The sequence below is a fragment of the Eretmochelys imbricata genome, chromosome 5 (genome assembly GCF_965152235.1).
Source record: "Eretmochelys imbricata isolate rEreImb1 chromosome 5, rEreImb1.hap1, whole genome shotgun sequence".
In the NCBI taxonomy this organism is placed as follows: Eukaryota; Metazoa; Chordata; order Testudines; family Cheloniidae; genus Eretmochelys; species Eretmochelys imbricata.
The window spans coordinates 99,269,106-99,283,462 of record NC_135576.1 but is presented as its reverse complement, the minus strand read 5'-3'; the positions used below and the strand labels follow the sequence as shown (position 1 = coordinate 99,283,462).

Sequence of the window (14,357 nt, the reverse complement as noted above, 5' to 3'; positions counted from 1 at the left end):
CAGTTGCTCCAGACACTTTTGCTGTACTATATTATTGCTGTGTATGGTAACTCCTCACTTAACGTTATGTTCCTGAAAAATGTGACTTTAAGCAAAACGATATTAAGCTAATCCAATTTCCCCATAAGAATTAATGTAAATAGGGGGGGTTAGGTTCCAGGGAAACTTTTTTTTTTTTTTGCCAGACAAAAGACTATATTTTACACACACACACACAGTATAAGTTTTAAACAATTTAATACTGTACACAGCAATGATGATTGTGAAGCTTGGTTGAGGTGGTGAACTCGGAGGGTGGGATATTTCCTAGGGAATGCCTTACTGCTAAATGATGAACTAGCAATTGGCTGAAGTCTCACGGATTAACTCGTTAATGTTGCCTCACACTGTACACGACAGCAGGAATGGACGTAGAGGAGACAGCATGGCAGACAGAGACACACACCGTGTTTGTGTGTGCGAGAGAGAGAGATGCACATTTCCCCTTTAAGTACACTCTTAAGAAAGCTGCCTTGTTTAATCAGCAAGCTGAGACCACAGGGAGTATTGCACAACTTTAAATGAGCATGTTCCCTAATTGATCAGCAGTGTAACAACAAAACAACGTTAACCGGGATGACTTTAAGTGGAGTTACTGTACTGTTATTTTCTCTTTTAGTTACATTTAATACATATTATACTAAGTGCTGAGTATTAGGGCTTGTCTACCCTACAAAGTTAAGGCGACATAAGGCAGCTTATGTTGAACTAACTGTGGAGGTATACACACTGCAATGTTCCTCCTGCCAATTTATCTCTCCTGCTACAGCAACATAATAAAATCACCTCGACATGAGGCGCAGTGCTTAGGGCAATGCAGTGTCAGTGTGGACACCGTGTTGCTTATGTCGCCCAAAGCGGCTTCCAGGAGGTGTCCCACAGTGCCCGTTGTGAGTCCTTTGGTCACCAGTTTGAACTCTGCCCTTCTGCCAAGTAGACAGGCATGCGCCTCTCTCCCTTTAAAGCCCTGGGAATTTTTGAAATTGCTCTTCCTGTTTGCTCAGCGTGGACAGCTCAGATAGCATCTGCCCAGCTGAGCATGCCGTTGCCCAGCCGCAAACACACTCCTGCTTGGAGCACACCGGAGGTGGTGGATCTGCTGGGTCTTCGGGGAGAGGAGGCTGTGCCGTCACAGCTTTGCTCTAGCTGTGCGAACTTTGATACCTATGGTCAGATTGCTTGTGGCATGGAGAAGGGGTATGATAGGGTCATGTAGCAGTGCCATGCAAAGATCAAGGAGCAGAGGCACGCGTAGCAGAAGGCAAGGGAGGCCTATGGTTGTGCTGGAACATTGCCAAAGACATGCCGCTTGTACCAGGATCTGCATGCCATCTTCAGCGCTGACCTCACTTCCACTGCCAAGAGCCCTGTTGATACTTCAGGGGGGCTGGAGACAGTTGCTATTGGAGCGAACCCCAAGGATGACATAGTGGACAAGGAAGTGGAGTTGGAGGAGGATGGGAGACAGGCGACAGTAACATCTGGTGGCGTGGTGAGCCAGGATCTCTTTTAAACTCTGGGGAGGTCTAACCAGTCCCAGTACTCCAGCTCTTGCATGACTGATGCAGGAGAGGGAAGCTCTGGTAAGTACTCATTGTTAAGGCTGCAAGTTTGTCACGGATTCCGTGACCTCTGTGACTGGCTCAGGGGCAGCTCAGGCAGCCTCTGCACCAGGTGCACCGCTGCTGCTGGGGCAGTCTTGGGCCACCATGCGCCCCCCCAGCAGAAGAGTTTGGGTGTGAGAGGGGGTTGGGGTAGGAGAGGGGGTGAGGCAGGCTGGGCGGTGCTTACCTGGGGGCCTCCCTGGAAGCGGTGATGTCCCCCTTGCTCAGCTGCTAGGAGGAGGTGTGGCCAGGCAGCTCTGCATGCTGCCTCCACCCAGGGCACTGCCCCTGCAGCTCCCATTGGTTGGGAAGTGGCCAATGGGAGCTGCGGCCAATGGGAGCAGTGCCTGCAGGCAGAAGCAGCATGCAGAGCTGCCTGGCCATGCCTCCACCTAGCAGCTGAGTGAGGGGGATGTCACTGCTTCTGGGGAGTCCTCCAGATAAGCGCCACCCAGAGCCCGCCTCTCCACATCCCATGCCCCAATGCCCTGCCCCCTCCCACACCCAAACATTGCTGTTGGGATGGGGGAAGGCATGGAGCCAGGTATGGGGCCTGCTGGCCCTGTCACACACACCCCAACGCTAGCTGGGGGACCTAGGCCATGCACTGCCGCCCGCTCCCCCCCTGCACCAGTGGGGCTCCTGGGCCGCTTCCCACCCACCCCCAGCACCTGTGGGGGCCCGTGGCAGCCTCGCCCCAAGTTTTAGTCACTACTATTTTTAGTAAAAGTCATGGACAGGTCACGGGCTGTGAATTTTTGTTTACTGCCGGTGACCTGTCCCTGACTTTTACTAAAAATACCTGTGACTAAAACCTAGCCTTACTCATTGTGCTTCGATGCTGCAGAAAGGCATGAGGTAATGCTTTGCTTTTTCAATCAGGGTAGAAGAGGGACTAAAATAACCAACACAATTTGAATCAGCTTCTTATTCTCCTGTTCAGCTTGGCAGAGGAGGCCCTGCATAAAAGTTTGTTTATGAACACTGGAATGTCCCAGGAATCCTCCATACAGCTCTCTAGAAAACTTTCCTGGAGGTATTCTGCAATCCTCTTCTAAAGGCTTCTTTGGAGGGCTGCCTTGTTTCTTCCCCCTGGGGTAGGAAACTTTGCTGTGCCAATTGGCAATTACTTTTGCAGGCACCATAGCAGCACATAGGTGAGCCGCATATGGACCCGATCTGCAGCCTCATGCATTCAGGAACTTCACCTTGCATCCTCCATTACCCTCAGGAGCAAGATATCAGCTGCTATCACTCCTACCTGTGGAAAATGCTGCCAGTATTCAGAATAATAATCCTAGGCACTTGTAGTGATATCCCTCTGAACCACCACCCCTCTCCCCCCCCCCGCCTTTGTCCCATCTTGCCCCCTGCCCCCAGCCAAACTCCTGGGGCTCCTGCTGTGCAGTGTGCCTGCCAAGGGATAGTGAGAAAGTTGTATTTCTAACTTGTTTGGATCAAGTGTGTGAGTGTACTCAGAATAATGCCTCTGCTTATTGTTTTGTTAGCATATGCAGATGTGCCCTTGAGGGTTTCCTCCTGCACACCAACTGAGTGGCTCCATCTGATAAGGAGATGAAATAAGAGGAGTAAGGAAGATATATTCCAGGAGTTGCTACAATGCTTGGGTGCTTCAGAATGTGAGCAGAGATAATGGAGAGCGACTAGCAATGAAAAACTGTGACTGGACAGTCAGGATAGGAAACAGGCAGAAGCAGAAGATAAAGCTGCTCAGGGAGCAAACAGACATGTTGACATCCCTGACTGAACTTTAGGCAGAACACCTCTGTGCTCATTTCCCCTTGCAGCCCTTACAGAACTGCCTTCCATACCCTCCCCATGCTGCCCCCCCCCCCAAGTACACCTGGATGGAGTTGTTTCAGAATGACAGCTAGACTTACACATAGCTGTGAGAGCCTCAATGGCAAATGTGCTCTTGATTTTCATGTTCCTTCCAAAAGATAGAAATGTTTGCATCATCATCCCATACTCACATAATGATACAATCCCACCACTCAGTGCTTGTTTCTTTCACCCAGAACCAACAGTCCACCATGTGCAGCTGCTCCATAAATGCCAACAGCAATCTTGAATTGTTTCTGACCATGGCACACAGCAGGCCAGACACCACAGTGTCATCATCAGATTTACAGTTCATGAAATAGTGCAGGATCAGCCGCATTGTGTTCATAACAGTCACCACAACTTTAGAGAGCAGTTCAGGATCCATGCTTTCTGACAGGGATGGCAGGTACATAGTTTACAGGGTCTGTTGAAAAGTGGTATAAAATGTACTAGGAAGCCAATGGAATGATGGGATGGAGAAAACTGCATCATGGGATACTGAGCACTCTCCCATGAGGCACTGCAAACCCTTTCCAGAACACCAGTGGCAGATGGTGGCAAGTTGCACAGTAGGATAGCTACCCACGGTGCACTGCTCTCTGTGTCCGCAAGTGCACCTACTGCGGATGCACTCCACTGTCCTAGGAGCATTGTGTGGATGTGCAACAGTGGTTTAACTAGAGTGCTAGATGAATGTTGATATAACTTTAAGTCAACTTAACTTTGTAGTGTAGACATAGCCTTAGAGAACACCAACATCAATTAAAGGCTTAATTGTAATTTGTAAAGAGAAGTAAATGGGCAGCTGACTTTAGTCATCCATAAACATTTACAGACATGCTGAAAAGGAAGAAGTGAATGGCAGTTTAAATACACACTTTTCAGTTGTTCAATAGGGCAAACTAAAAGTTAATCAACTCAGTCTGCAACATGTATAAATATTTAAAGTGCAGTTCTAATCTGAAAAGTGAATGAAAATGGAAGCACCTTACTTAACAGATCTGCTCCCTGAATTTATTCAGGGTTTTATTTGCCCACTTTAATGATAAAAAATAAGCTTCCACTACATTTTATTCCTATTATTCCAGCAGAGCTAACATAGCTAAGAGGGTAAAAAAGTTTGAACTAGGTTTCTCTTCCTTCTTGACAATAGAATTCTGTGCCAAGTTCTAGTCTGTTACACCAGTGCTACCCTACTAGTGACAATGTAGTGAATTTACTGGTGAAATCAATGGGTTTGCACAGGTGTTGCCCTTGCCATATTTTGGCCGATAGAATTGTCATTACAGATGCTGATGCACAAGGGGCAGAGTTACTTTCATTTGCAGGGTCAATAGTTAGAAAAACACTTTTTTTTAAAGCTTGTAAACAGAACATATTTAATGTGGAAATAATGGAGACAAAATAGGTATGAAACCCCTTAATGACACTTTTTGCCAACACTTTTCAGAATAAAACCATACTTTATATAGAGAAGGAAATTAAAGCAAAGCATCTTATCTCCAAAGACTTGGACAATATTTAAAAAAAAAAAACTGCAAAAAAGTGAAGTAATACCAGTAATAGCAGAAACAGAAATAACATGATATTGTTAGGTAATGTTACCGTTTTACCATCTGAATCCTGTTATGTAAATGAATATTTAGACTCTCCTTGGAATAATGCAGATTTATTACAAGTCCGATTTGAGGGCATAGAAAGTAAGTGGAACTATATATACTATTTTGGATTTATTTGCTAGAGGTAACTTTAAATCATCTGATGAGCTACAATTATAATCACAATACTTATGCACCTACTTGTCCAAATGGAGTGAAGATTTAAAATATCAATTAAAAAAAAGTCCTAAACTATTTAGACTACTTGTGGGAGTCATGTCCAATCTTGCAAATCTTTAGGGTGAAATCCTGATCCCACTGAAGTCGGTGAGAGTTCTGCCATTGACCTTAATGGGACCAAGATTTCACCCGTAGCTTCTAAGGCCATCTGTATTAGCTGGATGGCACCTCTTGTGACCATAGCAGGAGCAAAACCAAAATTATTTATTCAGCACTGAATGTGCAAAATTGTCTCTGAACCACCCTGCCTGTCTGGTCTCCAGAGCAGGAATACTGTTAACTTAGATTGTAAACTCTTTGGGGCAGGGACTAGGGTGACCAGACAGCAAGTGTGAAAAATTGGGGTGGGGGATAATAGGAGCCTATATAAGAAAAAGACCCCAAAATCGGGACTGTCTGTATAAAGTCTGGTCACCCTAGCAGGGAGTTTGTGCAGGAATCAGCACAGTGGGGGACTAGTCCATGACTGGGTCTGCTGGCAGCTTCCAGACAACACAGATAATGATGAGATACCTGCATGGCCCCCTAGGGAGCTGGAAGACATCACAGCACTGTTTGTTTATCTCTTTGTTGCCTCTTGTGCCCTCCAGGCTGGGCAGATGGGAGAGGTTAGGCAGTGAGGTGCTGCGGTAAATGGGGGAGGAGGGTTCAACTCCCCTCAGTCCCTTTCAAAACGAAGTCACGTTTTTTATCACCGCTTTAATATATGTCCTTCTTTAATGGACTACGTTTCCCATCATGCAATGCGCCGCATTGTCCGTTGTTCGCTCCGGTGAAAGCAGAGCGTTGCATGCTGGAAAATGTAGTCCTCCTCGGGGCGGCCGTTCCGCGCTCCGGGGCCACAGGCTTATAGTCCCGGCCGAAGCGCGGAAAGCTCTCTTCGCTCCACCCCCTTCCTCGTAGCGTCTCTCGTTACCAAGGGGATTAGGCGGCGCCTGCGTAGGAATGTCTCTGTTGTACCTGGGAGACTTGGCGCCTCAAGAAGTAACATCTTGTAGGGGCTATTGCTGTGCTGAGAGGGAGAGCTGGGGGCAGCGTTACCCCAAGGGGTTGGGAGCAAGGAGGCTTCTGTGGGGAAGTGGGGCGGAGCTGCTGGAGGGGGCTAGCCCCTGCGTGTGAACGGCCGCGAGGGGAGGCTCAGTGCTTAGGTCTGGGGGCGGGGGGTCAGTACAGTACAGTGCCGCGCCAGAGGGACCCACCTGAGGATGGACATAGGACCCCCAGACGTGCTGGAGCGCAAGGGGGCTTTGACTCTGCGCTCGCACTGCGTGCAGTATGGGAGACCCACCCTAACGTACCGCTGGTAAGAGGGCACCGCTTTTGGTATCCCTGGGTCTGTGAACATACGTGGTACTCAGCAAAAGGCCCGGGGGAAAAGACACCCGCTCCTCCCTTGTGTACTCCACACCTCCTAGAGATGTGTGTTATGTTCTGCTATATATAGGACACCCTTGCAAAAAGTCACTCCCCTGGGTTTTTACATTATGGTGAGCTTTGGCGAAGGAGGAGTGGGTAGATTTTGGCCTGGTTTGCACACAGTTTTCGTACTATGGTTGGGTTAGGGGTGTGGTTTGTTTGTTCCTTTTGCTGAAATAGTTATAACCGGTAAGGCCTTGAGCATGGAGGAGTTATATCGGTATAAAGGAGCCTTAAAGATAAAGCAGTACAACTGTTGTATGCAGACAGTTGTTCCTTTGTGCCCAAGCTGGTAAATTTTCATTATTATTTTTTTTTTTTGTTTTCTGATTTTTGTTTTAAAAAGTGGATCTTTTTAGGAGCAATTGGCTTTTTTTTTTTTTAAATAGTATTCTAGAACAGAGCTATTTTAAAGAGTATAAATACTGCAATCTCCAAAATCCTGTGCTGTCAAGGCCAAACTCTCAGTAAGCATAGGGGCTATTTAGGACCCAGTGGCTCACCATTTAAATAACTATAGAAATCTAAGGTTGTGTAGATCTGGTTCACCTCATGGAGGGGGTGGAATAAACCCTGTGAACACCTAAGCAGAGGAGAAATAGAAGCAAGATGCACATAGGATCCCTCAGAACTAATTTGCATAAGACTCCTCTCTTCATCCTGGCTTTCCCACAATAATGACTAGCTTAGCTCCCCAAAATGAGTAACTAATACACTAGTGATGATGTGAGGAAGAAGAAGGGGGAGGAATATGGGGACCCCTAAAATGGGGAAAGAATCAAACTTCAAATGTGTTCAGATTACTAGTATTTTTGAAATGTGCTTAGATATGTGGCCATGATGATTGGGTTGTAAATACCTAAATAGATCTCTAGAGAGCGCTAACAATTATGGGCTATATTCTGGTTAGCCCTTAAAGTGGTGTAGCAATTTGCACTTTCCCCTATGTTCCCCCTCAAGTGGTGTGGCTCCATACTACCCCCAACTTGGGCATTGCCTACCAGACACCATAGAGCCCTCAGCTGATTTATACTGAAAGCCCCAATACATATATATCTGCCAGTTTTAACTACTGCCAGCTATTTTGCAGATGGTTTTATTATATTATCCACACTCGTTACTGGTCTGCCTGCCCCTCTCTCTCTCTCCATGTTTGTATTATGATTATTTTTAGTGTATGGTGTCAGATTATTTTTGATTCATGCCTAATTATCTTCACTATGCATATGGGCTCATGTTTAAAATCTGATACATTTTTGCAGTCATAATTGCGTCATGAGTAAATTCAGGAGTGTTTATGCCAGTATTCTTTTCCATATATATATTTTCTGTACTGTGTGGATTTGAGCACAGCACTGTTATTGAAAGCTTTTCTGAAAATCACTGGGATAGTAAATTATGTCCCTGCCTTGATATTTGTCTGGCAGTTTACTTAGCATAGCCAAAGTTAAGCACTGAAAATGTTTGTGAGAGATTCATGCATCTGAGATGTGAAATGTATTGTGAGGAGAGAATGTGTTATTTTGTGGCATTTTTTCCATATCTGAAGTAAAGCAATTTATTGTAAATTTAATATGTTGAAATCATAAACAGAAGCAGTATGTAAGAAGAATAACTAAAGATGGAATTTTAAATGGAAGGTAAACTTTAGAATTAGAGAGTTTTTTCCACCCATTTTATGGGTTCTGCTAACTTCATTATGATTTATGAGCCAACTAATAATTAAAGGTATGGAAAATTTATAAAGATCCATGTGTGTAAAATCACCAAATACCAAAAACTGCTGTATTCTTGGTCACTTCATGTTTGAAAGCAGACAAAGCAGAAGCAGGAAGCCATGTTAGGCAACAATATAAAATCCCCCTATCCAATACACGTATAAGGGCCAGATTTTCAAAGAGAAAAAACAGCATGCCTATTGTGGCTCATGAAGGGAAAAGACGATCCCAAGGATGTTTTCAGTGGGTGGTGCTGAAATGTGCATGGGAGAAGTTTTGCCATCCTTCTTCTCAGTCATCCCTCTTGAGTCCTCAGCCAAGCAAACCTCTCTCCTACATTGAACCCACTGCTCTGGACATGTCATAATTCATGAGTGCTTGTGTCCAATCTGACTGACTGGTGGTAGAGGCTCTCATTTAAAAAAAAAACAGAAATGAAAACAAAACTGAAAGCATCTCCTGCTGGCGGGGTGAAAGTAAGTTAGAGGACTTACTGGTACGCCAGAGTCCTGAGCAGGGGCACGTGGCCTCAACTGGAAGAAGTAAGGCCTTAAATCCCCGGGCCCTTTAAATCTTGGTTTAAAGGGCCAGGGATCCAGCTGCGGTAGTGGTGGCTGGGAGCCCAGGGCCCTTTAAATCACCCCCGAGCTACCAGCTGCAGAAGCAGCTGGGAGCCCCAAGGCTCGGGGGTGATTTAAAGGGCCCAGGGCTCCAGCCACCACTACCGTAGCGGAGCCCCGGGCCCTTTAAATCACTGAGGAGCCCTGGGGGCTCCCGGCTGCCACCGCTACCCCAGGGCTCTGGGCTCTGGCAGAGCTTTAAAGGGCCTGGGGCTCCGCTGTGGTAGCAGCTGCCGGAGCCCCGAGCTACCCCAGGGCTCGGGCAGCAGGGCTCAGGCCGAGATTTAAAGGGCCCCGGGGCAGTAGCAGCAGCTGGAGCTCCGGGGCCGTTTAAATCCCCGCCAGAGCCCTGCCGCTGCTACCCCAGGGCTTGGGTAGCAGGGCTCAGGCTGGGATTTAAAGGGCCCTGGGGGTAGGGGGTAGCAGCGGCTGGAGTTCCGGGACCCTTTAAATCCCCGCCGCAGCCCCAGCCCGCCACTGCTACCCCAGGGCTTTAAATTGCCCTCTCTGAAAGCCGGTCCTGGTATGGCACACCGGCTCTTACCGGTACGCCGTGCCGGGGCGTACCGGCTTACTTTCACCTCTGCCTGCTGGAATGTTTAATGAACCTACCATTCACTCTTCAGTCTCCCTGCTTCTATCTATCCTATCTGTCTGTCTAAATATGTCTATGGCCTTCACTATCTAGCATCTCATTTCCTCACAAAGGTAAAAATCACAGTCATATCTGTCTTTCTTCTTTGCCATGAAGAGGCAGGTTTAGGGTTTTTTAAAATACATGAGAAAGAGATTATTATGCAGGAAAGTATTGGGAGGAAAGGGGGTGAGGGTTGTGTTTAGTTCTGAATGTAGTGAGGTTAATAGTCCATTTCATCTGGCAGTGAGTTCCATAGCTTGGGGCCAGTACCTGTGAAAGCACTGTCTCCTGAGGTTATTAGAGTTGCCAGGCATCCAGTTTTTGACCGGAATGCCTGGTCGAAAAGGTACCCTGGCTGGCAGTGCAACAGGAGCCCAGGGCTAAGGCAGGCTCCCTGCCTGCCCTCGTTCCACACAGCTCCCAGAAGTGGCAGCCAGGTCCCTGCAGCCCCTAGACTCATAGGGGGGGGCGGCTCCACAGTTCTCATTGGCCTTAATTGCCTATCTTTAAAATTTGCCAGGAGGTAGGAATCCTATTTAGCATTAATTGAAATTATAGAGAGATTATGGGTCAAATTCTGCCTTCAGATACTCGGATGTAACTCCCATTGATTTCCTTGTGAACTCTGCATAGGTACAGTAGAAACCCAAAGTTAAAAACACCAGAGTTACAAGCTGACCAGTCAACCACTCACCTCATTTGGAACTAGAAGTACACAATCAGGCAGCAGTAAAGATGAGGGAAAAAAAAAAAAAAAGCAAATACAGTACAGTACTGTGTTACATGTAAATTACTAAAAAAAAAAAAAAAAAAAAAAGGCGGGGGGGAGGAGCAGCATTTTTCTTCTGCATAGTAAAGTTTCAAAGCTGTATGAAGTCAATGTTTAGTTGTAAACTTTTGGAAGAACAACCATAATGTTTTATTCAGAGTCACAAACAACTTCCATTCCCGGGGTGTTTGTAACTGAGGTTCTGCTGTAGATGGGGTCAAGAATTTAGCTCATAGTCTCTAATGATTTCAGAGTGAAAGGCAAATATACAACATTTTTAAAGTTAGAGTTCTGATTCACGTACAAAAAACTTGTTTGTAAAAATACACTTTCGGATGTCTGTGCAAAGAGAGGAATTGCACATGCAAAGGCTAATTAGGTATCAAATGGTTTGTGCATGCATTTACCTGATTTTCCATGTAAACATGGTAACTGTTCATGCAATCACAGATGCACTTTGTCTGTATTTTCTCTATATGGATCTGCATATGTGAAAATTTGGCCCATAATCTCTTGTTGCTCTGGCAAGGAGTATAACAAAAAGATCAGGGAAGGGGACCTCTTACCACTTAATAATTGTATGTATGTATAATGTAAATTTTAAGGCAGATTCTTATTTAAGTAATGCAAAACATGAAATAAAATAACTAGGTCACAGAAACATGGGAGTAGCCTGGGATGTGATGTGCAGAAGTATGATAACAAACCTATTTGTTTTGGTGAGTGATGAGCTAATAAGAAAACCATCCTGATTCTCAAGTTAAATAAAGCAAAAGCATTTTGTTCTTCAAAATGGAAATAGTGAGAAATCCTTTTATTTTTAGAAATAAATCATCAATTTATCTATCCCTTGGCATTTCTATTATTAAACTGAGCTTCAATAAAGTGATTTTTTTATAATCTAAAATACATTAAAAATATGCTCTGTTAATATGGGTCCAATTTTATTTATTTAGTATAAAATAAGGAAACTGTAATAGTTAGATCAGTCTTTCATTTTAAATACATTGTTGTAATATTAGCCTAAGCAAATTAAAGTAACAAATTAGTTAACTACTTAATGTAATCCAATTATTTTTTATAACTGAAATTCAATTTCAGAGCAGAATGATCCAACATATCTTTAATTGCTTTGATGTTGTTTTGGATTTATGCAGTTTCACAAAACAATGTGTGTATTTCACTCTGAGTAATGTAATATTATTCCTATTACGTATCCTTTTTTCAGTATTTTATGATGCATTACTGTGGCCTTACTTGTATGTCCTACACTTCCTCTCCTGTATTCCTATAAGACTATGGTATTTCATAAATACCAGGTGTTTATCTGGTAGCAATCATAAAGGGCATCAGGTTACATTACACAGGATGAAGAGCTATGCCCTCCCAGATATAATTGTACACGGTGTATTCAGCTGTTGCTAAATTAGAATGTTCCTGATTAGAATGTAGAATACCTTCTAGTTTTGATCTATTTAATAAGCTGAGCTGTAAAAAGGTTTTTAATGTTTAATTTTTTATAATCATAGTAGGATTTGGGCATGAGAGTTATGATCTTTCATAGTATGATTACAAGAGGAGCAATATGTCCTGATTTGTCTGTATTGTCAGCTGGCAGGCATCTGTTCTACTAGCAAAAGTCTATATGAGTAGGTTGTATTTATCTTGACTTTTTTACTTTTTTTAAAATTTAAGACTTGATTGTATTTGTATTTCATACAGAAAAAGAAAGTTGTGTCATGAATACAGTATTGAGAAGTGGAGAGGGTGCCATCATATCAGAGAGAGTGTGTACTAGAGTGGACAGTGGCAGATGAATGTCCCTGGTGGAGTGGTGTCATTCTCGTCTAGCTGAAACCCAGGGTCTGTCTACACAGCAAAGAAAAACCTGCCACTGGCCAGGGCCAGCCGACTCTGGCTCAAGAGACTCGGGCTATGGGGCTGTTTCACTACTGCAGCCCGAGCCCAGACATCTACATTGTAATCTACATACTGCAGCCCCATAGCCCGAGCCCGTTGAGCCTAAGCAGGTGTCTAGTTGCTGTGTAGACAAACCCCAGAGGCCATTCTGAGCAGCAACATTACACTACAGTTTTTAAAAGGGTGAAACAAAGAATAACTGATCCAACTTCAACGACAAGGGTAATTCCAAACAGGCAGAATACAAGTACCTGAGTTAGAATTTAGCAAAGAAATCTGGTTTAACATCGAGGAGTCTGGTGGCACCTTAAAGACTAACAGATTTATTTGGGCATAAGCTTTTGTGGGTAAAAAACCCCACTTCTTCAGATGCATGGAGTGAAAATTACAGATACAGGCATAAATATACTGGCACATGAAGAGAAGGGAGTTACCTTACAAATGGAGAACCAGTGCTGACCAGGCCAATTCAGTCAGGGTGGATGTAGTCCTCTCCCAATAATTGAGGAGGAGGTATCAATATCAAGAGAGTGAAAATTGCTTTTGTAGTGAGCCAGCCACTCCCAGTCCCTATTCAAGACCAAATTAATGGTGTTAAGTTTGCAAATGAATTGTAGCTCTTCAGTTTCTCTTTGAAGTCTGCTTTCGAAGTTTTTTTTTGTTGAAGGATGGCTACTTTTAAATCTGTTATTGAATGTCCTGGGAAATTGAAGTGTTCTCCTACTGGCCTTTGTATGTTACCATTCCAGATGTCTGATTTGTGTCTATTTATTCTTTTGTGTAGAGACTGTCCGGTTTGGCAGTGTACATGGCATAGGGGCATTGCTGGCACGTGACGGCTTATATCACATTAGTAGATGTGCAGGTGAATGAGCCCTTGATGGTATGGCTGATATGGTTGGATCCTCTGATGGTGTCGCTAGAGTAGATATGGGGATAAAGTAGGCAACAGGGTTTGTTACAGGGATTGATTCCTGGGTTAGTGTTTCTGTGGTGTTATGTCATGTCACCTGACTTAGGCTATGGGGCTGCAGTGTGTAGTTTACTATGTAGATGTCTGGCCTCGGGCTGCAGTAATGAAACAGCCCCATAGCCTGAGTCCCTTGAGCCAGTGTCGGCTGGCCCTGGCCAGTGGCAGGTTTTTCTTTTCTGTGTAGACAGACTCTCGGTTTCATCTAGACGAGAATGACACCGCTCATTCATCTGCCACTGTCCACTCTAGTACACGCTCTCTCCTGCTGTGGTGTGGTGTGTAGTTGCTGGCTTGCCTCCCAAAGTCTGTGATAATGAGGAATCGTTTTCCAGGATAGGTTGTAGATTGTTGATGATGTGCTGGGGAGGTTTTAGCTGGGGGCTGTATGTGATGGCCGGTGGTCTGTTGTTTTCCTTGTTGGGCCTGTCCTTTAGTAGGTGACTTCTGGGTACCCGTCTTGCTCTGTCAATCTGTTTCCTCACTTCCCCAGGTGGGTATTGTAGTTTTAAGAATGCTTGATAAAGATCTTGTAGGTGTTTGTCTCTGTCTGAGGGATTGGAGCAAATGCGGTTGTATCTTATGGTTTGGCTGTAGACAATGGATCATGTGATGTGTCCTGGATGGAAGCTGGAGGCATGTAGGTAAGTATAGCGGTCAGTAGGTTTCCAGTAGAGTGTGGTGTTTATGTAACCATCACTTATTTGCACTGTAGTGTCCAGGAAGTGGATGTCTTGTGTGGACTGGTCCAGGTTGAGGTTGATGGTGGGGTGGAAATTGTTAAAATCCAGGTGGAATTCTTCAAGGGCCTCTTTCTCATGGGTCCATATGATGAAGAGGTCATCAATGTAGCGCAAGTAGAGGAGGGGTGCTAGAGGACGAGAGCTGAGGAAGTGTTGTTCTAAGTCAGCCATAAAAATGTTAGCATACTGTGGGGCCATGCAAGTACCCATAGCAGTGCTGCTGACTTGAAGGTATAAG

General features: G+C 44.8%; 1 protein-coding gene across 1 annotated transcript in view; it reads left to right on the top strand.

Moving 5' to 3' along the window:
• Positions 1–6,502: 6,502 nt before the first annotated feature.
• Positions 6,503–14,357, top strand: part of CFAP95 (cilia and flagella associated protein 95) — a 54,744-nt gene continuing 46,889 nt past the window's right edge. Inside the window, exon 1 of the mRNA XM_077816410.1 lies at positions 6,503–6,629. Within this exon, the coding sequence (XP_077672536.1) occupies positions 6,532–6,629 (98 nt within the window). The 5' untranslated portion in view covers positions 6,503–6,531. The remainder of the gene's footprint in view (positions 6,630–14,357) is intronic.